At 39.2% G+C, this 24,097-nt stretch overlaps 1 protein-coding gene across 1 annotated transcript in view; it reads right to left on the bottom strand.

Annotated features, from left to right (window-relative positions):
• Positions 1–23,839, bottom strand: part of LOC107591016 (protein scribble homolog) — a 95,195-nt gene extending 71,356 nt beyond the window's left edge. Inside the window, exon 1 of the mRNA XM_016280012.1 lies at positions 22,662–23,839. Within this exon, the coding sequence (XP_016135498.1) occupies positions 22,662–22,820 (159 nt within the window). The 5' untranslated portion in view covers positions 22,821–23,839. The remainder of the gene's footprint in view (positions 1–22,661) is intronic.
• Between the last annotated feature and the right edge of the window lie 258 nt (positions 23,840–24,097).

Here is a 24,097-nt window from a genome sequence, read left to right as displayed (position 1 = left end):
TTTATCTATGGAAAGCACGTACTCTCCCGCTCTCTCTCCCTTACAGACGCACATATGTAAGCATAATACACGTGCTAACGTTGTTAGCGCTACTCTGACGATTTTATCAGTAAAATAGTTTAGCAACTTAAAAGCTACATTACATTTCTCACAAGCGAGGTAAGGGCACTGTACGTGAAGAAAATTAACTTAAAGTTTCACTATTAGTCGGGACGCTGCTGCCTAACACTTTTGAGAGACACACAGACTCAGAGAGGTAATTTACACAAGCTATTTCTCTCTCTCTCTCTCTCTCTCACAACTTAGTTATTAGCTGCATTTGTCTGCTATCAACGGCTCAAGCCTCCATTACTAGGTCTAAAATGATGTTTTGGAATCAGCAACGGAGGTGTTGGATGAGATACGGAAGAAATTGATCCTACTCTCAATAGCGTTTTAAGTACAAAAACTGGACGAATGCCTTGGAATATAGCGATGTCTTGTGGTGTCGCAACCGTAGTATAAGCGAAATAATTGACTCCGGACCATTGCATTATTAGAAAAATAATGCACACCCGAGGTGTGTAACGATCACCACCTCGGGTGTGCATTATTTTTCTAATAATCCAACGGCCCGTCATCAATTATTCCTTACTAAAGAGCCACTACACTGACATATGTCTCTCACACTATCATACCATCTCTGTTACTTTACGGCAAGGCCATAACCAATACAGACATTAAGGGGGACATGTCTAAGGCCAAATTGTCAAACCCACATATTTTATATTCTTGATGCTGCTCTGCTGCACTCTATTATGCACTGCTCTGTTTTTTTAGGATGACAAAAAGTTGTAAAAGACTCATATTGAACTGGCCAAAGAAGAAAGCAGGCTTGCTGTACAGTAACAAACTGATAGACATCATCATGTTAATTCCCTCAACTTTTATATAATGAATGCTTAATGCATCCAGGAACATATGCAAATACACATTAAGTGCACTGAGAGCACAAGCTCCTGAACTTAAAACACCACATGTGCATTGTCATCAATCATGCTACTCGTCTTAATGGCTCATGCAGTAATAAAAACACAGATTTAAAAACGCTACTTGGCCAGAATGGCCCTTGCATGGCCTCCTTCCTTCTCTTTGAACGAAAGGATGGCAGCGGGGGGTGAAGATGGGGGAGGAGCAGGCAAACAAAGCTTTGAGATGGTTCTTTTTTTCAGCTGTGAATAAAGAGGAGACAGGCGATTGTGGGATTGGTCACATCAGTAACCCGGCCAAAAAAAACTGAAAGGTGAATGCACATATACATGCAAACAATGAAATGGGGAAACCAGCATTATAAGTCCAAACTCAAATGTCTAGTTCCGCTTTGTGAGATAGGAACAAAAACATTACAAAAAAAAAAGTCATTCTGAAATCAACGTCAAATTAAAGGAGAATGTTTTCCCCTGTCCTCCCTCTGACATGTGAGGATTACACTGAGGGTCCTTCATATGAATGAACCCCCTGCCCTCTTTTTTCTCAGCATTGGGACAAAGCCTCTGAAATCACACACAGTGCTGTCAATCAAAACTAAGACCACTTAGCTCCTCCCACTAAAGGCACCGACAGAGTGAAGGACTTTTCTATTGTCCGCAAGCAAAGGGCACAGGCAAGCCTAAAAAAAGAGAAGATAAAAGATGGCAAGAATGTGGGATACAAAAGGGAAGAGATGAGAAATGAGGTCAGGAAGGATGGAGAGCAGGAACTGGGGAAAGGGAAAGGGAGCAAAAGAGAGGGAGGGAGAGAGAGAGAGTGGTGGATTATTAATGAGCAGAGGTGGGTTGATGACGGATGAAACGGTTCATTAGTGACTCTGTTCATCCCGCAGTCAATGAGACACTAAACTCACACAACGCCACGGTGATATCCTCTCCACTCATCGCAAACCTGCACACAGCGGAAGTTACCGCTGGTACAAAAAGATTGTTAAGTCACTTATTCACATTAATTAAGAATGGCATAAAAAAATTTGGGTTTGTGAAGCATGTTGACTGCTAAAAGTTGAGTTACTTTCTAAAAGTAAAAAGCAGAAAAGGTCTTGAAGTACAGACAGATTAGACCATTTTTACTTCTAATATCAAACATTTTATAAAAGGCTCAGTTTTGATGAGAGGATAATTGTATGAAAGGAGTGTCCTGAGCCAAACGAGTCTGGCAGGCAGACTGCAGCTCCGTCACTGGTGCTATTGTACAGCAGGGGGCCCGTGGCAGGACTGCAGAAGTGTCTGGATCAGCAGAGTACAGCATTTCTGTCCTGCAGATATTTCTCTAACATAAACAGCTTGTCTCACTCTTCATATCAAGCATGTTTCGCTTGGAAAAAAATTACCAAAAAGAAAGATTATCAACCTCTGTGACTAATCAATGGTTTAAATTATCAAAGCATAATGTTTGCAGAATATTAAACAATGGAAAGTCTGGGTCATAATTAATTACACAGTACCTAACTGATTAAACACACACGTAAGAGAGTTGTGTAAAATTTCATTAAACTTAAGTTTGAATCACTTTAAGAGCCCTTAATTTTAGTCAGTGTGTAGTGTGTATGTTTGGGCATAAAAAAGATCTAGAAAGTTACAAATCTCAAAGTTCACTCCAAAGGGAGTTATTTTGTTTTTTAAAAATCCCTTTTCAAGAACTACAACGAACGGCTCGCTTGAACTACAGCGTTTGTTTTCCGGGCTTTGTGATATCACAAAGCGGCTCATTGGAATATCATTACAAATAATTCCCGATTACAGAAATTCGAATGGTTGCGGGGTGGGGAGGGGCGAAGTTGTGGTTAGAACGCGTGGTTGAGTGAGTGCATCAGACAGTGCTGCTGCAGTTAGTGCATCAGAGAAAACGAAGAAGAGCTGCTGTGCTGTAGCTTCACATTTTCGGCATGTCTAGGACAATTATGCGCATTTTTCTGAGGACAGCTTCCACAACATGAGGGACTACAGTGCCTGCCGGATTCACCCAAAACGTTTTTGTTGAACTACAACGAACGGCTCGCTTGAACTACAGCGTTTGTTTTCCGGGCTTTGTGATATCACAAAGCGGCTCATTGGAATATCATTACAAATAATTCCCGATTACAGAAATTCGAATGGTTGGGGGGTGGGGAGGGGCGAGGTTGTGGTTAGAACGCGTGGTTGAGTGAGTGCATCAGACAGTGCTGCTGCAGTTAGTGCATCAGAGAAAACGAAGAAGAGCTGCTGTGCTGTAGCTTCACATTTTCGGCATGTCTAGAACAATTATGCGCATTTTTCTGAGGACAGCTTCCACAACATGAGAGACTACAGTGCCTGCCGGATTCACCCAAAACGTTTTTGTTGAAAGACGGAGCAAGGGGCGTTGTAGTACTGAAACACCGTCTAAGCTGTTCGCCAATCACAACGCACTGGGACAGCTAACCAATCACAACACATTTTGTTTTTCGGAAGGTGGACCTTCATCAAAGTCGGAACTAATCACGCCGTTTGTGCCAGCCTGGGGAGAAAGGTATTTTAATAATGTAAATTATGTGAAAAATAATGCGTTTTTCTAACCACCAAGCATGAGAGCATGTTCTAGTACACCCCCAAAACAAAATCAAGACTTTGTAAAAGAGCCTAATAGGACCCCTTTAAAACATATTCATGTACACAGTAAGAATCAAGTATCAAGAAATAATCAATATTTGATCTTTTTCTGAAGCAGCTCAAGATCCCTGAGCCGAGAACAGAGACCAAGCAAAAAAGACACAAAACAGCAGTACAAGTCTCTCCATTTAAATTAGACGGTCACATGGATGCAGGTTAGAAATGACACACATATGTGAAACTAAGAGTGAGAGGGACTGAAGAAACCATTGCCAGAGAAACCACCCAACAAGCCTATCTCAGCACAACTAACTGCTGAATGATCATGGGAAAGCAATCATTTACTCAAGGAGGTGAAGGACCGTGCACTATTTACTAAGAGAGAGAGAGAAAGTTTGGGATGGAGCCAGACTTGAAATGACCTCTAGAGCAGGGGTTTTCAACCTATGGGGCGCCCAAGGGGGCGCCAGCACCTGTCAAGGGGGGCACGAGCATCAGTTAAAGGGGTCATATGATGCTTTTTTAAAGATCATTATTTTGTGTATTTGGTGTAACAGAATATGTTGACATGCTTTAATGTTCAAAAACACATTATTTTTCAAATACTGTACATTATTGTAGGTCCTCGATTAGTTCTTATGAAGAGCACTTTATATGACAAATTTTAATGTAGGCTTTTATTCATATGTACACATTATTTAATTACCATTATAACTAGCTATCTCACAAATTTTTGCTCAAACCGTGTTTTTTTTTATTTTACAGTGGGGTAATTGTGTTGCAGTAGCATGAGATAGCTTGATTTCAAACTTTGAATTGAATAAAAAATGACAAGCAGTCAGTAATAAAATAAGAACAAATAAAGAAATTAATAATGATAGCACAAATAAAAAATAATGACAGGCCTTCGAATTAAATAAATTGCTTTTTAGTTTTTCAGGTAGGTCTAACAGTAGGGTTAAGATATTTAACTTTTTAAAAAATTTTTTTTACCAATTATCCAAATAATTTTTATTCCTAGAAAGCTATTATCATCAGAACACGCGAGCATAACATAGCGGTTAGCAGATCAATGAATGAGAAGGCAGCGTTACCAGAGTTGCCCATATACCACACCATGTTACAACACAGTAGGGCTATTGCAGACAGAAACGATACTGTACTACATCGATGTTTCCTGTCGGCTCAATTTTTGAGTGGACTTTGCTGTTCCAATTCGCATGAACGGTATACGAGTGGAACGACTAGGATAATACGCAGAGTGTCACACCACGTGAAAGTGACTAATTTTCGGTAATTTTCAGCCGAAATTTCAGTGCATCTCTAATTATTGGCGACATCAGAAATTGATAATATATAGTAGATGCTTTTTTGAACATTTTAGCAATTTAAAATTTTTTTTTTTTTACACTGCACCCCTGCTCTCGACAGCCGGCACCCCGGTTAGGAAACACCACTCTAGAGGACTAGGTTTTACTTGTAAAAACTGGAAACGTTTGTACCAAGGTTAAAAAAAGGTAATATTTCATTTCATTTAAAGAAGTCTCTTAGGCTCACCAAGGTTGCCTTTATTTGGTAAAAATACAGTAAAAAGTTATATTGTAAAATTACAATTTAAAAAAAAAAAAAGCTTTTCAAATTGAACACATTTTAAAACTTCCTGTGATGGCAAAGATTAGCTTTTGCAGTCATTACTCCAGTCTTCACGATCCTCCAGAAATCATTCTGATATGCTGATTTGCTGTTCAAGAAACATTTCTTCTTATCGTTAATGTTGAAAACAGTTGTGCTGCTTAGATTTTTGTGATACATTATCAGGATTTTTGAAGAATAGAAAGTTCAAAAGGACAGTATATATTTCAACAACTTTTGATTAAATTAATCCTTACTAAATAAAATAAATATTTCTTAAACATTTTGAACAGATTCAGGTGTGTTTTATTTTTTACCTGCAGCATGTATGAAAGTAGATGTTTACATCCACAATCAATTAAAATGTAAGTGTTTCTTAAAACTAAATTTCTTTGATAAGAGGACTAGTCTTCCTGTATATGATGCCAGAAATTACTCTCGTCATACATCACATTGTGCTGATACAAGTACCAATTAACAAGAGGCAATGGGTGTGCAATGCAAGCACAAATCACACAGTCTTCATCCCCTTCGTACAGACCGTTCAAATGCAGACAGCCTCCTTTCATTGCCATATGCTGTGCAGGCTGCGGTGTCACTGCCAAACCAGTGAAGTCAGAACAGGAGAAGAAGAGTGTCTCTCATCCACACGGGCCTCTGTAATTGAGCTACAACAGACGATTTGATTTGCATTCTAAACCAAAGTCAAATGAGACGCAGAGCTCAGGTGAACCTACAGACGAATCGCCATTAAAGGTGAGCTGTGAAATTTTTTTAAAAGTTAAAATACTTCTCTTATCCAAGTATAATGAGCTAAGACTCTCATCTTAAAATGCTCAGATACCAAAAACTGTCAATCGGTTCCAACGAGAACCTAAATGAAGCAAAGTATCACACATTGCTCCATCAGTCTAAGATGTCAACTACTTGCTAAACTAATGTTGTGAGTTTGAGGCAGTGATAATGGTTTGTCCAAACATGGTCCACAAAATGTTTTGGAAGGGGTTTGGAAACCTCTAAAATAAATTGACACATTTCACCTTTAAAGTGTGCTAGCTATCAGGCATCAGAATCAGAAAGAGCTTTATTGCCAAGTGTGTTCACACACTAGGGCTGTCAAAATGGCTGAAAAACTAAATTTGATTTTTTTTACTTAAATATGATCAAAATTCGAATTATATTCCAATTTAAAATGCATAATTTCAGTTAGGGTGAAGAAAATCTTTTGGCTTCTCTCCTGAGGCCACAAGAGGGCGCATCGAACAAAATATTACTAATGCATGTTTCTTCAAAGCATAATTTGTGAAAAAAGTGCATAATGTTTAAAATAATGTTTTAAACCAATTATAATTAAGTTGCTTAAAAAATTATAAACAAAACAGCATCATGTATGTATGCATAGTTTAATACAAAGGGCCGAAAGCCAATCACACAGAGTACATTTTCCTTTAAAAACACGAGTTGCAGTGGGATGGTGAAAAACCCCACCATAAAGTCTCAAGATATGTTTTTTTCAAAGTTGTACTTCCATTAATTTTACATGGCTTTCTAAACATGTGGCTCTTTTGTGCGAGACGCGAGTGCAACGGTGATAGATGTCCCTCTAGAAAATGCGCAAAATATGTGTTCTGTGTGAACGGCTTGGTTTCAGTTTTGACGTAAACAAGATCTTCTCTGCATTGATGTTCTCTTTTCCCACAATATTTGTAATTAACAACGCAGCAGCGCTGCATCTAGTGGCTTCAACTGGATAGGTTAACAAAAACATGAGGCTTGTTTGAGATGCGCCTCGCCTGAAATGAAGGCGAGAATAGGCTGTGTGAACGGCTTAGTTTCAGTTTTGACGTAAACAAGATCTTCTCTGCATTGATGTTCTCTTTTCCCACAATATTTGTAATTAACAACGCAGCAGCGCTGCATCTAGTGGCTTCAACTGGATAGGTTAACAAAAACATGAGGCTTGTTTGAGATGCGCCTCGCCTGAAATGAAGGCGAGAATAGGTTGCTGCAGTGAGGGGAGGAGTGAAAAACGCAGTCAAGACGGACAGTTCTGACCTCTCGAAGTGGAACAGATACCTACGAGATCAAAGGCGGATATTGCATTATTCACACTCACATGTTGTGTTGCTAATAAACGTGATATAATTTCAGTTCTGTTGCTTTTATATGAAAATAAATATGATGAACAAGACACTCAAAGTGCTTGCTATTTAATTCCATACAAAAGGTGTATTTATCATCCATTTTTACTTTAATACAAACATGTATTTTAGATTTTTATAGAAATATGACAACAATCACATATCTCACACAGAGATCATCATAGTGTTTGGGAACATTCATGCATAATTTAAATACATAATCACATGAAATCAGATAAAAAATTAAATATTTTAGAAGAGAAAGCAGCATCACAGTTCTCTGAGCCAATGCACATATACTTACTTGCCAGCAATCCGCCAAAATATAAGTCTACTGATTTTAAGGTTGAAAATTATGAAAATTCATAAAAAAAAGACGAAATATTAGCATTTTATTTAAGTTTACTATAAAATAATTGTATTTGTATTCAAGACTACCTATTTATTTTAAAATATAATAGTATTATCACACTTTATTTTGTTTATTATTTTTTAAAAAACGAACTAATAGTACAATAATATTATCACTATTATTAATTATTTTTTTATAGTTATATTTAATACACTATGTCACACAATGTGCAGTGTGAGGACCAAACCAAATCTCCAAGTTCTCTTATGAGAACCAGGCTGAAAAACTTGTGCACCCCTGGTAATAATCAATTTAATCTAGCTTGTGCTCACTATTGTACACGGAAGCAGCTCCGGGCGGATGACGTAGGACATCGATGTTGCACATGCACATTTCAGAAGTGACGAATGTGGAAGCGCAGGGGAGAGAACAAAACAAAACAATTGAAATACAAAAAGAGGATTTGAAAAGAAGAATGTCAGAGGATTTCGATTTAAGCCAAGAGGAGACTGGTATTCCTTTGCTAAAGTAAGGCAACTTTGCTTCCTTCGCTCCTGTAAACAAACGTTGGTTTTTGAGACTCACCGGCACATGCGCAATGCGACATTACGTCATCCACCCGGAGCTGCTTCCGTGTACAACTGTTGGCGCAAGCTAGATTAAAGTGATTGTTTTGAATATGGATATTTTTCTATATTTAATACACTATGTCACACAATGTGCAGTGTGAGGACCAAACCAAATCTCCAAGTTCTCTTATGAGAACCAGGCTGAAAAACTTGTGCACCCCTGGTAATAATCAATTTAATCTAGCTTGTGCTCACTATTGTACACGGAAGCAGCTCCGGGCGGATGACGTAGGACATCGATGTTGCACATGCACATTTCAGAAGTGACGAATGTGGAAGCGCAGGGGAGAGAACAAAACAAAACAATTGAAATACAAAAAGAGGATTTGAAAAGAAGAATGTCAGAGGATTTCGATTTAAGCCAAGAGGAGACTGGTATTCCTTTGCTAAAGTAAGGCAACTTTGCTTCCTTCGCTCCTGTAAACAAACGTTGGTTTTTGAGACTCACCGGCACATGCGCAATGCGACATTACGTCATCCACCCGGAGCTGCTTCCGTGTACAACTGTTGGCGCAAGCTAGATTAAAGTGATTGTTTTGAATATGGATATTTTTCTTACAAAAACACATCGATTCGCTACAGGACGCCTTTGTTCATCCCTTGGAGCCATGTGAGGCACTTTTTTTATTATGGATGGATGCACTTTATTTCACTTCTTTTGGACTGATGAACTGCAACACCCGCTGACTGCCATTAAACAGGAATATCCCTTATATTTTCCTTGTCCTAAGTATTTAGTAGAACAATATAGTTTATGTTGTATAAGGTGCCAGCTTGTTTAAGTAGAAAGAGATGACACTCTTGTTGTTGTTGCTCATCCCATGTTTTATTCAGAGCTGCGTGTGTGTTCCTTCAGTTTCCGGCCACAGCTCCATTCTGCTATTAGGATCTGCACAGTTTTACCATTGTCATCAGTCTGTATTGTCACACACATACATTTTACACAACACTGATGTACTATATTTATGGACAATTCCACTAACTTGTCTCAATTCCACATTTGCTAGAACAGTGTTTGAACCTGCACATGTCATTGTGTCTGCCATCTGTGAAACACAATACAGGAAAGGCATTCAGTCATGTGACCAATCCAATCCCCATGATCAGTAGTAGCCAATTTCCACTGGATGGAGAGGGATAAAAGAAAGAATAGAAGTGCAGAAAAACAGCAAACTGTGCGCAGTATAGCCTGTCCTAACGGCAGCTAGAAGCTGACAAACACAAAGCCTCATTGTGAAAGCGAGTGTTTGTAGGCCTGTCCAACAATCATGTGGTCAAGTCTCTGCAGCTCAAGCAACATTCCCAGAATTCAAGTTCAGAACAGAAGAACACAGGCGATAAAACCAGACAGTACTCAAGGGGGCAACAGAGACACTTCAAACAACTGTGCCATTTACATGGATGTGTTATTATGCAGGTAGCTATAGTTATAAATGTGTCGTAAATTTAAAGGGGTCATTGGATGCCCATTTTCCACAAGTTGATATGATTCTTTAGGGTCTTAATGAAAAGTCTATAACATACTTTGGCTAAAATTTCTCAATGGTAGTGTAAAACAACATCCGTTTAACCTGGTCAAAAACAGCTCCGTTTACAACAAACCGTTTTGGTACATTTCCCTTTAAATGCCAATGAGCTCTGCTGACTCAATCAGGGCAGGTCTAATGTAAAACACCACTGTCAGTCAACAATTGTGGGAGGGGCCTTAGCTTCTTGTCTGTGTGATGTCACACAGACCAAGGCCGCTCCCATGGTAGTTGATTGACACTGGTGCTTTACCTTAGACCCGCTCTGAGTGAGGTGACTTTAGTCTTTGCAACTTCAGGGATCTTATCTATGCACAATCAGCTTGTAACACTCCAAAGAGAAAGGAAAACTTGAAATCGCATCATATGACCCCTTTAAGATCTATCCTATATCAGGTAAAATTAGGAAAAATAATACTTCTCTCAAAAGAAATTTGAAATAGACATATGATAATCAATGATTAGCTCCAACATACAGAAGTATAAAAGGAGTTTTTTTTTTTTTATTTTGTTTTAAAAATCACATTTTAAATTGCAAATCTCAGAAAACACTCTGATGTGCCAAGCCAAACAATTGAGGCCATATTAATATGTAATGATGCAGGATGAAGCAACTGCAAAGACATCTACATATCTGTATCTGTAGATCTGTAAGTCTGATTTAAAAAAATGTGGACTGAATGATTTAAATTGAATTAAAGTGGTTACATTTTAAGGCGGCAAATTATTACTTCCATCTGACAAAAATCTAATTTTTAAAACGCACACACTTCATGACACACTACAGCTTTAAGTGATCACTCAGGCAGGACTTTCTGAACAAAGCGGACATTCTGAATTCCAAAAATTCCCTGTACATTCCTGGTAAACTTACAAAGAGATCAAAACATATCAACTGTTCCAACTGGATATAGTCCAACCATAGAGCAGAACCGGCTTCAGTTAAGCTACCAGTGGTTCTATTTCCAAGCGACCGTTGCTATGACCAAATGACAACGTGCACCACCAAAAGAGGATAGACCACACCCAAACATGACTCCTTCAATTATATGTCCGTTTAACACATTACTAACCTTAACAACACACCTAAACTATAGCGCAAATAACATACCTGAAGACAATCTTGACAAAAAACAAAAATAACTCTGAATAACATGTTGCAAAAAGTCTAGGTCAGTCTACGTCTACCGTCTAGGTCAGTCTACGTCTACCGTCTAGGTCAGTGGTTCTCAAACAAGGGGCCAGAAATTACTTAATTATATTATAAAATAAAAACTCCCACATACACACAAATAATTTTTAATTTTTTCTTTAACAGAAATACTTCAGCTGTCATAATTACAGAGAGATATCAGAAGAAAAATCTTTTATATAGATATAAATACAGATATATAGATATAGTGTTGGAAAATGGAGGACCTTCAAGTCAAAAAGGTTAAGACCTGCTGCTTTGTTTTGTTGAAATTGCTGCATTGATTTTAAATTATGAAAATGTCCAAAAATATATTCAGGCATGTTTTACATAAATTTAATTAATCGTTAATTTACAAGGCAACCGAAAAATGTATGAGATTACATTTACATTTTTATTTTTTTTTAAAGTCAGTCTTTTCATAAAAACACAAAAATGACAGGAGAAAAGACTGAGTTTTTCCATGCTTCCCTAGAAATAGATTTGTGGATGTACAGAGGGCACTGCAGCCTCCTGTACAGTCATATCATGTCTGCACTAAATCAACGGTCACATGTTAACAAAAGCCAATGAAAACAATGCGTCAACATCTATTTGCACGTACACACCCAAACACAAATACACACAGTTCCCAATACTTCCTATAGTCATATTTCTTTAAAAGCCGCAGATTGTAGATTGAGGACTGATGTAATAGAATTTGGTAAACAATTTTTAGATTGTGAGAAACACTTCCCCACAAGAAGGGAATAAATAAAAATGTTTCCCAACCAGCAGTGATTTGCTTTTTCCTGAAACATGGTGGATGAAAGGCAATGCTAGAGGCTCAACCACCAAATAGACTCAACAAATCTGTTGTAATGTGAGCTTTGACAAACAGTCATGAGGGACACTGACCAGACACATCACACGTGCTGTTTGAACATACTGAGATCCACTTTCTTGAGCGGACCCTGAAGCCAAGCTGTATGATCACTGCTGAACCGTTACTAGTGAACAGACTGATGGGAGTGGAGCTCCTCCTCCACTTACAACTGAGACGAATACTGGAGGAGCTCAAGCATGATGATTAGTACTGTTTGAAGTGCATACGACAGACCACACACACACACACACACACAACTATAAACACCACATTCTTTTAATGAAGAACTTCTGCTAAAACGTGCCCTCCACAGACAAGTCCCAATTAATTTGATTTAATTCAAAGCTTCAGTCTTAACAGCTCATGTCAAGCTAACTGAGCACTAATAGACAACTGTGAGATCTGAGATAAAACTAAATAGATAAATGTAGGGTCCTATGAAATCCATTTTATTTTCTCCTGAATTCCATTTTTTCCATTGTTATTTTTCTGGATTCCATTTTTTTTCTAGACTCTGTTTTAATGGTAAAATTAAATTGCATTAATCAAAAAACATGTCTAATTAATTGAAATCATGAAACTTACAATATTAAACAGCAATTTATTACAAGTTTAACAAAAATAAAATTTTTAAGGCCGTATGAAATGTTTGATCTTTTTCTCAAATTCAGTTTCCATTAACTTTCTGGATCCCATTTTAATGATTTCATTAAATATTAAAAATCAAAAGCATTTAATTAATTGATTTTTTTTTAAATATATAATTTATTATAATTACATATTTTTCCAGACATTTACAATTTTCTGCTAAATAAATAAAAAAAATATTCCTTTAAAAATGTTTTAATAATAATATTAGTAGTAGTAGTAGTACTATCGTTTCATTAAGTAATATTTCTGTAACTGTTTCTTCAAGTTAAACCGAAATTTTATTTTGATGGATTGCTGTGAAGACCTTTATGTTTCTGTTTGTATATGACCATAGTTTTTCCTCAAGAAATGGTCAAATGCTCATGAAGTGACTCTAGCAGTTCTAGAGGTCATGTTCTAGTTCTGAAGCAGTTCTAGAGGTCATGTTCATGGTGGCAGAGGGTGAAATCCCTGTGAGCATCATGCACATTTCAGTATGTGAGTAGTAAACAAAACAACGTGTCTGCATATTCATTCACACAGAGACACGCAGAACATGCAGAATTCATATTTAAAGGTTATTTTTGCGACTTAAAGGGGTCATATGATGCGATTTCAATTTTTCCTTTCTCTTTGGAGTGTTACAAGCTCTTGGTGCATAAAGAAGATCTGTAAAGTTGCAAAGACTAAAGTCTCAAATCCAAAGAGATATTCTTAATCAAAGTTAAGAGTCAACCACGCCTACCTAAAATGGCTCATTCTAACACGCCCCACATATCTACCTCACTATGTGGGAAGATTTGCATAACGCCGCCCAAATATTCACGCAAAGAAAGGCGGCGTAACTTTTATTCTCGCTGTAGTATTGTTGCTGCCGCCGCCACCATGTCGTGAAGACACTGTGTGTTTTGTGTTCTGTGTGTTTCATTGTGAAAGCGAAACTACTTTGTTTGGCCTTCCAAAAGAGGACGATATCCGCTTCGTCGTGCCTGGAGCTGATCCGTGCTGGTCGCTGAGGAAATACATCAACTACGCGCTGTCGATCGCCGGATCGGCTTTCACTGTGGACTAAGCGGAGTCCAGCCCGGGGTCGTCACATGTGGTTGCCGCAAGCCCTCCGGCCGCTCCTTCGTCGAATCCGCCGGCCGCGCCGTTCTCAAGCCCCCGGCCTCTGCTCACTCTAGCCACCATGTGAAACTACTTTGTTTGGCCTTTCAAAAGAGTACATGACTAGAAATCAGTGGTTAAGTTGTATTTACAACACTGTTCCAGAACAGTTCAACCCAAATATTCAGATCTGTGCAGCACATTTTATGGAGAACCGTTTCCTGAACCTGGTAGAGTAGACTACAATGCCGGCTGTTCTGACTCACAGACTGCAAGTACGTTTTCATTTTAAGGATTTGCCACTGATGATTCAAACGCGAGCAGTGTAGAGTAGCGCTTGTTGTTTGTCATTTCTCCGACCACAAATGCAGACATGGTTTTATGTTTACGCGGCGCGATGCAACACAACGCGAAATAAAGACAGTATAAGTCATTATAATCCGTAATTATGTCTCCACTGGATGCAACAAATGCCTCGTTTATAATGGGTTTTAATGTTTTTGTCTTGTCGCTCCGGGTGGACAGGGCATCACAGTATGGTAAGGGGCGTAACACTTCCGTCACATGCTTGAGGTATTCGGCCAATCACAACGAACTAGATAGCTGGCCAATCAGAGCACACCTCGCTTTTCAGACCGATGAGCTTTGTACAAATCAACGCGTTTCAGAAAGGCGGGGCATAGAGGAGAAACAATAATGTACAGTATGTGGACAATAACGTGTTTTTGAACCTTAAACCACAAACATTTCATTAATACACAAAAATACACAAAATAATGTTTTTAGCAACATCATATGACCCCTTTAATATTCACAGATACTAATCCATATTGTGTTTTGATATGTGTACTGACCTACTTTTGATTTATGCATTCAAAATTAGCCAAATTCCATGACATTCTGCGTTATACAGTAAATTTTTATGACTGGATTCCACGATTCCGTCCATGTTTCGCATCGTGGAAATCATAGGGCCCTATATATTTAGCAAAATGTCTCAGTGTTTTTGTCCATACAATGGAAGTCAACTGTCACCTAAACTGCTACCAACATTCTTCAAAATATCTTTTTACATTCCATAGAAGAAAGTAAGTTAAGTTTGGTGCAACTTCATGTGGTGAGTAAACATTTTCCTTTTTTGTGAACTATCCCTTTAAGAGAGCAAGATTTAAGTGTCAAATCAACTGCACACTAAACATTTCAGGCTGTGGAGCTGTACACTTATCAATCCGCACTACAAATGTGAGCCAAATCTGCTACACAAAACATTATGAGAGCAGATTCTACATTTGTGGGACACCATGCCCAAACCAGACACAATGCAAGTTCCCAGCATCAAGCAATTTGTCTTTCCACAGCAGGATTTTGGACAGTAGGCAGGGCTACCAGTAGGAAACACCACCAAATTGATCAAATGACCTCTCTCTTGTCTGGTTAATACAAAAGCTCAGGTTTACACAGAAGAGCTTGTGAAGTCTGATTGGGCCACGTTGTTAGACAGAGAAAGAGAGCAACTGAGAGATGCGTTTGAGCTGGCGAAGGCTCCTCTGGTCTCGGCAGCAGTGTGATGGTTAGAGAGGCTCTGCAAAACAAAAACACTACATTCCTCAGTTCTCTCCATTATTCCCACTTCCTGTCCACCACAGCACTCTCAAAACAGAGGAATCAACAAGACAAACACACACGTCAACAAATCAGCAGCGCCCGAGCCCTCACTCTCACACACACCCTGTGGTAAACAAAGGGCCATTTTGGTCTGTTTTGGGCACCGTGCGTGTCGAGGCACTGACGGAGTCATACACTGACAAAACGCGCTGCAGATATAAACACAGACAGGCAGAAACACGCACGAACAAGCACACAGAAAACAGTCCTTCTTTCGAGCCCATTACACTGGTACCATATTAGTTAAGTCATGATACATGAATGAAACTTTAGATTAGAGCAGGAGACCAAAACACAGAGGAATAACTGCTAAATGCGATCATGCTTGGTTAAAGTACAATGAGCTTGACTTCCTGGTTGGTTCAACATTCATAAAAGAAAAATACTCAGGTTTGCCAACCATTGCAAACCAAAAAAGAAAAAGAAAAAAAAACATGACAAACTTACTGGTGAGTTTTTTTAGCTTCAACTATTCTTCTACTGGACAAAGTGTGGTCTTGGTGTAAAAAGATCCAGGAATGCGGTTTTGATTTAAGGTTTTGTTCATACTGAATATTTGCTTGGGGTGTGAATAAGACTTTAGAGTGAGTTTACAGCATGTGTTATGATGAGGTTCAGTCTGGACCCCCGAGAGATGCAGGACTAAAGCCTCCTGTGACATGAAGACACTCCTGTGCCTTCAAGGATGCTTCACTACTCTACTATTCATTTTAAACAAATGTCCATTCAGCCCTCTACGGACACCTTGGCAATTTAATCACCATTGGCTAGTAAATTTTTTAGTTTACTCGCCAGACTGATAATATATATATAAATATATATATTAGGGGTTGCACCGACTAATCGACTTCAATGCTCTGCCATGACGCTTTAAGCTTGACGTTGACTAGTCGCTGGTCCTATAGAGGGCGCAACAGGATAAGAAATCTTTGAAGGACTTCCACATTTACGCTCCATTTCCAAACAGTTCAAATGACAAATAAATGCATACTCTAAAAGCGCTCCACAAGACGTGTGATTATATTACTGGATGCTCGAAATTGAACGGGAGAATGCACGTTTTAAACCGCTTATTGCACAGGTAAATTAATCGCCGTTCTAATCTAACGCTCTGCTGCACTGTAACGCGCACACACACAGGCTACAGACAGTAGCACGTACATCACGCGCATAGAATTATTCAGCGCGGAAATGTATTGTCAACACTGTTCTGTGATTTCTCAATAAAATAGCTTAGAAACTGAAAAGTTCAAGCATATATTTCTTAATAACTAAATTCCACAGCTTCACTACTAGTAGAGAGACGCTGCCAGGTAGAATTAATTCACACACGCAATCGCTGTCTCACTAATGCATTCATATTAATGTAATCTTTACTGTGCTACTTTATCTGTATCTGATTTAGAATGAGCAGAAATATGTGAGAAATATAACGACCCAAATACAAAAGAACTGATAAAAATAAAGCTGTTATAGGAGTTATAGCCGTGTGGGCAGCGCTGTGTCATATGCCATAGCTGTGCACAAGGTGCTCCAGACTTATTTGTTCATTAATGACGTCATCAGCGACTAGTCGACTTCGACTCGACTTTCATCACATAAAAGTCAACTTCAAAAAATCAGAAGTCGTTCAACCACTAATATATATATGTAAAATGGCACAGTTTTATAAATATCTAAAAGTACACGCTTAACATCAGTCAGTCAAGCATTATATTGATATAATCAATATTATTTAATGATAGAACTTTAGTAATTAGAATTAAAACTTGATAACCATGTATGAATGCATATTAGTCATTTTAACTGAACTTCGGACTGGTGGTGGTGCTTTTTTGGTCATTCAGTGTTTCTGTAAAAAAAATAAAACATTGGGGAAAAAACTAACAAAAATACTGATAAGATAATAACGATACGAATTCTACTAATAAGAACAATATAAAACACACTAAGGATTAATGAGCTACTGGAATCATGAATATTAATCAGGTTGTGGGCGTTCGCTCGAACTGCTTTGCTGAAATCAAAACAGGGACGATAATAGGCGAGCGCCAGCCAATGAGATTGCCGTTTGCGCATTAGTTCCGCCCACTACCGGAGAAAGCGGTAGTTCTTAAAAGCTGAAGAATTCCAAAGGATACAACAAAGAATATCGTTTACATGAAGTGCGTCAATTCTCTCTCTCTGCGTGTGTGTGAAACAAAGCGACGGCGAGTCGTGCACCTTCATCGAGTTTACGGTACGTTACATACAGGTGTGTTGCACATCCATTGAGATGAACTAAAAAACAGCACAGATCGCTTGATGGAGAGTGAAACTCTGAAGCGCTCAGTCAGAGAGTGTTCGGCGAGTGAAAATATATCTGTGCTAAACTTATACTTAGCCTCCAACTCACACACTGGCGAGTAAAATCTGAGAATTTATTAGCAATTGGCTAATATTAGACATCATTTAGTCGCCTATGCGAGTGATTTACTCGCAATGTAGAGGGTTGCCATTATAGTCCAAATAATCTAGAAAATTCTAATATCAGAGTATGCTGATAAATATGAACTTCAGCTTCTAATTCCATGCTGTTGTGTTTATCTGTTGGATATATGGAAAGAAACAACATACTCCACACAAACATTTATCATCAATGTCCAATTAATTAATGGCAGTGCTGAATTCAGTCTTTACTTGGATTGTATTAAGTTCCTTGGAGCAGCAGGATATAAAAAGAGGAGTGATATTCTTACAAAAACGTCCAGTTGCTAAGCAGAAACTGGAGGCATTCCTAACTGGCGAGAAATAAGAGAAATGCATTTTCAAAGCTCAGCTAGACCCAAAAAGTAGCCCTAAATACAGACTTCTCAATTTCAGGCTAAACTCGATCTCCAGGCAAAAGCTACATGCACAATTTAAGTGCAGTTAAGTGTTAAGTAGTTAAGAAATCTGGGCTGATAATACAAAAGGTTGCAGGTTCAGTCCCAGTTGGAGATCCTTCACTCCTGCCCTACAATTTGTTATTCATGTACCTCCCACAACCATTTGTTAAATGACAGTAGCCGATCAATCATTTGGTCTTCCTGAAGGGTCCTATGTGCACTCACTTCTGTCTAGATAAAATTATTATTGGTGATTTTAATGATAACATCCAAGCAATAGATAACTGCAAAAATAACCTGTATAACACTGATATATTGTTCATGTGTAGTAGTGCACATCATTTTAATTTCAATCAAACAAAATGTATGAAAAGACACATCTGAAATGACCTCAACACAATGAGTATCACAGCAGTTGTCCAACACTGCCAGCTGACAGTCATCATTTATTTAGGTGCCATTTTAAAAGCTCTTTCTCTGGAGCTGGACTAGTGTTCAGGTCAATCAACCTTCAAAGCCGCAAGAGAAGTTATCAGTCAGAGCGCTTGACCATCAATGAGATTAAACGAAATATGAAAGTGCATAGCTGATGAACTTCCTTCCTGTCTCGACTGAGAGACCTTTGTAACTTTGCTTGTCACTGCAGTCAATAAAAGCATTTTCACATGACAAATGCTAAAAATTTTAAAAACCAAAAAAGTTGTTTTCAAATATAAATTAGATAAAGCTTAATAAAGGTTGTTAAAAACAAAATGTGGCCAGTCACTACACAAAGTTTTCTGTTTGTCATATCAAGTGAGAGATCAGTAAGGTACCACACACCCTGTACTTTGTCAGTGCGGTTCATACCAAATTGATATTTACAGTCAAATGTGAATGCATCTAACTTCCAACAAAGATAAAACGTAGGAGTGGGAGATGCTACATGTCCATGTAGCAACAGCAGTGTGCTCTCCACGTGGGCTCGCCTTGCATCCTGTGGCCATGGAAACGGGAGTCCGTGGGGATTTGCTATACAGCTTCTGTGTGTTGCATGAGTCACCAACAAGAACAAGCAAACTGTAGAGAGAAAAGACCACTAGCACATAGTATCAGCACGCTGCATCCAAATCGCTCAAACATGCTTTATCACTTTTATCAGGGAAAACACACCATTTACAAACTAAGACCAGGGGCCTGATGTATAAACGTTACGTACGCACATTTCCATGCCTTTTTTGTGCGTACGCAACGTTTATACATCATGGTATTAATTTTCCATGCATATATCGGGATTTATAAAAAATAAACTAGGCCTAAATGTGTGCGCACCGTACGGACACTAAACCATACGTACGCACACTTTTACTGGAGTGAGCGAAATAAAGAAGCAAACAGAATGATTTTAAAGTCTGTTTTACATTTGACATACACGTTTAGATTAAATATGACACTCTGAATAATGAAGTTAAGCACTGACATTTCATGAAATTATTATGCAGAAATTACAACATTTTTATATGAATTTAACCAGAAATATTTGCAGTGGATGTGCTGCTTTCGAACAATTTTCCCATGGTATGCGATTTAATGTTTTAATCACAGCGAGGATTGCTTGGCACATGACAATTACGCTTTAAATTGTGTTCTAAATAGCAAAACTCATGTTCTGAGAAAATACTTTTGCACGAATAATAGTGATCAATTTTGTGAACTTGACTTTGTTTGATGGCTTTGGAACATAGACGGTATCACGGTAACGACAGACATAAGGATGCGCTCGTTGAACAAACAGTCCATTGGTCTGACGAACAATTTTCCCATGGTATGCGATTTAATGTTTTAATCACAGCGAGGATTGCTTGGCACATGACAATTACGCTTTAAATTGTGTTCTAAATAGCAAAACTCATGTTCTGAGAAAATACTTTTGCACGAATAATAGTGATCAATTTTGTGAACTTGACTTTTTTTTGATGGCTTTGGAACATAGACGGTATCACGGTAACGACAGACATAAGGATGCGCTCGTTGAACAAACAGTCCATTGGTCTGACATTGGTCTGACGACAGTAGAACCTCTGTTCACAGGTGTCGCGCACAGACAATAGCCTAATGATAACCCCTTTCATGCTCTTCCCAATATTGTGACAAACACCATATTTAAAAGATAGAATTTGAAGGAAACTGTAAGATAAGCGTTTTATTTTCAAAATGTTTTATTGACGCGGTGAGTCAGACAGCTATTTACAGTGCAAAAAAATAAGGCCCATCTCTTTCCACAAAAAATAGGCTATAAACATTCTAAAACATATGTTTACCTTTTAGGCAAATTGCATAAATTAGAATAGTGATGTCTTAAAACACATTTATTGTCCGTATCTCATATTTTCCTAATGTATTGTACCCTAATGTTCGTTAAACATGGTGTCACGTGGATGGAAATATGCATGGAAATTATATGCAGATGACGTTATGCATATTAAAATTAGGCGTGGTAAGCTCCATACATGGCTATTTCAGGGAGGAGATGGGGTGGAGATGACTGGGTATTACAAAGGGAATTTTTCGCAGGTTCTGGCGTACGCATGGCTTTATAAATCTGAAAACTTTTGTACGTATGCAAAATCTAGCTTTTGTGCATACGCACACATTTAGGATGAAATCTACATAAAGTTTTATACATGAGGCCCCTGGCATATAGGACAAACCTGCCTAACCCTTGCCTTATAAATAGCTTACTGCAATAAAAGGTATGTACCTTCTCAGACAAAGCAGGAGATCAGAGTTCAGACGACAGGGTGCCGCCATCTACAGTAACACCTATCCCAGTATCTGGAGGAGATCAGCCAGACTGGGCCATCTGTACTGGAGTCTGTGTGTTTACTCTGTCCCACAGCACACACAGACAATGTGCTCCACACACAGAGAGAGATTTACACGACAGGTGTTGAGGCAGATAGAGGAGGAGCTGCTGGAAGGGTCAGATCCATGGAAACGTTCATATTGTGACAAGTAAACAGTAATCATAAGGATGTGCTTGGGGGTGAAGCAGGCACCATCTTGAATTTACAGTAACTGTGACCCGTTCAAATGTCTAGACGGCCCAGGTATCAAGACTCACAACTTACTGGCATCAAAAACTGCAAATAAAAATGAAGTATGCACCAAAACAAAAATTGGACAAAAGTGTGACCAGGGGCTGGATTCATGAAAATCATCTTAGGAAAACAAGAGAAGTAGTTTGTAACAATGTTCCTATGTGAAATACTTGGAAATTCTTAAGATCTTCTAAAATATTTTCTTAAGAATTTATTTTTAAGAAACGGGCTTTAGCGTTAAATGATTGTATGGCGGATAAAATGTCAACACCTCAAAGGCTGTCTTTTTGCACCTCCTCCAGTAAAATGTAATTTTAAAAAAAGTGCACAAAAAAATTAAGCCCCTAATTGATTTGTTTTTGTATAGTTGTTTCTGAATTCAGCAAAAACTCACGTAATGCATAATTAAGAACCATCTTTGTTTACACTATCGACTACTGGTGTCACTTCAGAGAACTCATGCACATCCCTAATAACAGAAATATGTATTATATGTAGCTACTGTTATTGAAATGATTAACATTTGAAGCAACAAATTCATTAAACATCTAATTTTTGGGGATCTGAAACAAGTTGGAGGTTATCCTAATTTTAAGAGGTTATTTACAATAATTTTTAAGACCATTATTTTCTTCATTTCTTTTTAAAGGAGTTTTGCCTTTTAGAACAATCTTAAGAAAAAAAGATAATAAAGAGATATTTTCTCTCTATTGTTAGGTTAGAAAATAAAAGAAAATGGCAGAAATGTATTCTTACAAGTCGCTGAATTTGTCCACACACTGAAATTTTTTGTTCCAATCAGACCAAAAAAGGTCTGAAGAAAGCACTGGGCTGAAACGTCTGCTCTTTGGTCTGTTTTTAATACATTTTGCACTTTCGTCACTTTTGCATATGGATAATAAAAACTACATTTTTGAGAGACCTTTTTTGGTCTGATGGAAAAAAAAATTCAGTGTGCGGACTGCGATCTTCCCAGATGTCCTTCACTCCGGCGCCGGGACACCACGGACCCTGGGTGCACCCGCAGCGAAAGACGCGAGCCAGGCCCCGGGCGACGACCTCTCCCCCTACGCCGCCTCCGGTCTTCGAGATCTTCACCCGGAACTGCTTCGCTCCCATCCGCAAGACGGAATGCGACGCTGTGATCATTGTAATGATCAGGGGAAGTATGGTGAAATAGTTTAGTTTCAAATGTAAGCTAAGGTGACTTCTTAAATGTCCCTGATATTTCAAGGTTTCTATGACCGTGGGAAACTTTGAAACAAGAGCAACGGTTTAACCACATTCATGTGTCAAAACGTCACAACGGGTCTATGCATAATTTACAACTGAGGCTGGCAAGCATGAGAGTAAGTGATGGGACACGGCAGGCTTACCTTGGACAGCTCTCTCAGCTGGTTGGCGTCCAGGAGCAGCTCCTCCAGACTGCGGTTGTAGCGGTAGATCTCATCGGGCACCGCAGTGAGCGAGCAGTGCCGCTTATCCACGGACTCAACGTGACGGTTACACCGCCACAGCGGGATACACTTCAGCATGTCCCGGAGCACTCAGCCCCGCAGCATCGGGGACTCACTCAAGCAGCCAAACGATGGGATCCAGACTGGAACTGCCGCCTCGCAACTCCCTTGACTTTATCCACCAAAACCAGTCAAATAAAAGCCCCTGCGCGAACGGTTCTCCTGCAAATGTCCACTAACTCCAGTGATGGCAGAGGACATCCAGAGGATCATACACAAGCCGAGTTACTCAGCACATTCACAGTTTGGTTCAACATAAGCCGAATGAAGTCAACAAAACACACATTTTATGTGCTGTATTCAGTTTTGCAGCATAAACAGCCCCTCGCTGAATTAAACGAGATTATGTCGCACGGAGTAAGTGACCCCGCGTTAACATACAGAGGTGTTCAAATACGCCAAACTCGTTGGTTCATGTCACGCGCCCTTTTATCAAACATGTTTTGTCTTGTAATAATAAAAGGAGGTCTAATAATCAAACTACATCGTGCTCGTGAGGCTGCTGTAACGTTACACACGACGCTATGCTACAGCTAACTGATTAGCCAGCTGCAGAGCGTTATAGTGCACCAACCGCTACAAAACACACCAGCCAGCCTCCAAACAAAGACAAAACAACTCGGAACTACTTACAGACGTGTGTGTCGCTGAGATACGAGGGATTTGCGATATGAGATATCCCATACACAGCAGCAACAGGCTAGGAGCAGCAGGCCGGTTCTGTGTGTGTGTGTGCATATGTATGTATGTGGGGGGCTGGGCTGATCTCCGCCGCTCCAGAGACACTCCACCGGCTTTGTGCTCCTCTGCTGCCCGTCCTGATATCGAGTCCGGACTGATCCGTCACAAACCTCTCTGTCCTCCTCATATAGGTGGTTGGCCTCAGGACGCCCGCGACGCTCCGCCTGGGCTTTATCTGTCGCGGGATTTCCTGCTCTTGTAGGCGAGTGTGTGGTGGTTCTGAGTTAAGGCTTCAGGAGCTGATCCATTCCCAGCTCCGCCTCACTGTTGTGACTGTTGTTCACTCTGTCTGAGCGCCTCTCGCACGCAACTCACTCCTCCGGATGGCGACCTCTAGGAGCCTGGAGGAGGAGAGGAGCGCTGGAGTCTAGCTAGTGCACTTGCGCCGCCCTGCGGAAAGAACCGTGTACAGTCGGAACAATTCTTTTTATTATTATTTTTTCATGTGATATTTCGTTAATCTACTAAAAAGACAAGTAGCCCGTCGGGTACAGCTGAATCACTTATCTTTAATGTTCTAAAGTAAGCATGTTTAAATGCCTTAAAAGACAACA

This window comes from Sinocyclocheilus grahami, unplaced genomic scaffold, assembly GCF_001515645.1.
Source record: "Sinocyclocheilus grahami isolate Dianchi unplaced genomic scaffold, SAMN03320097.WGS_v1.1 scaffold136.1, whole genome shotgun sequence".
Lineage (NCBI taxonomy): Eukaryota > Metazoa > Chordata > Actinopteri > Cypriniformes > Cyprinidae > Sinocyclocheilus > Sinocyclocheilus grahami.
This window is presented reverse-complemented; position numbering and strand designations above follow the sequence as displayed.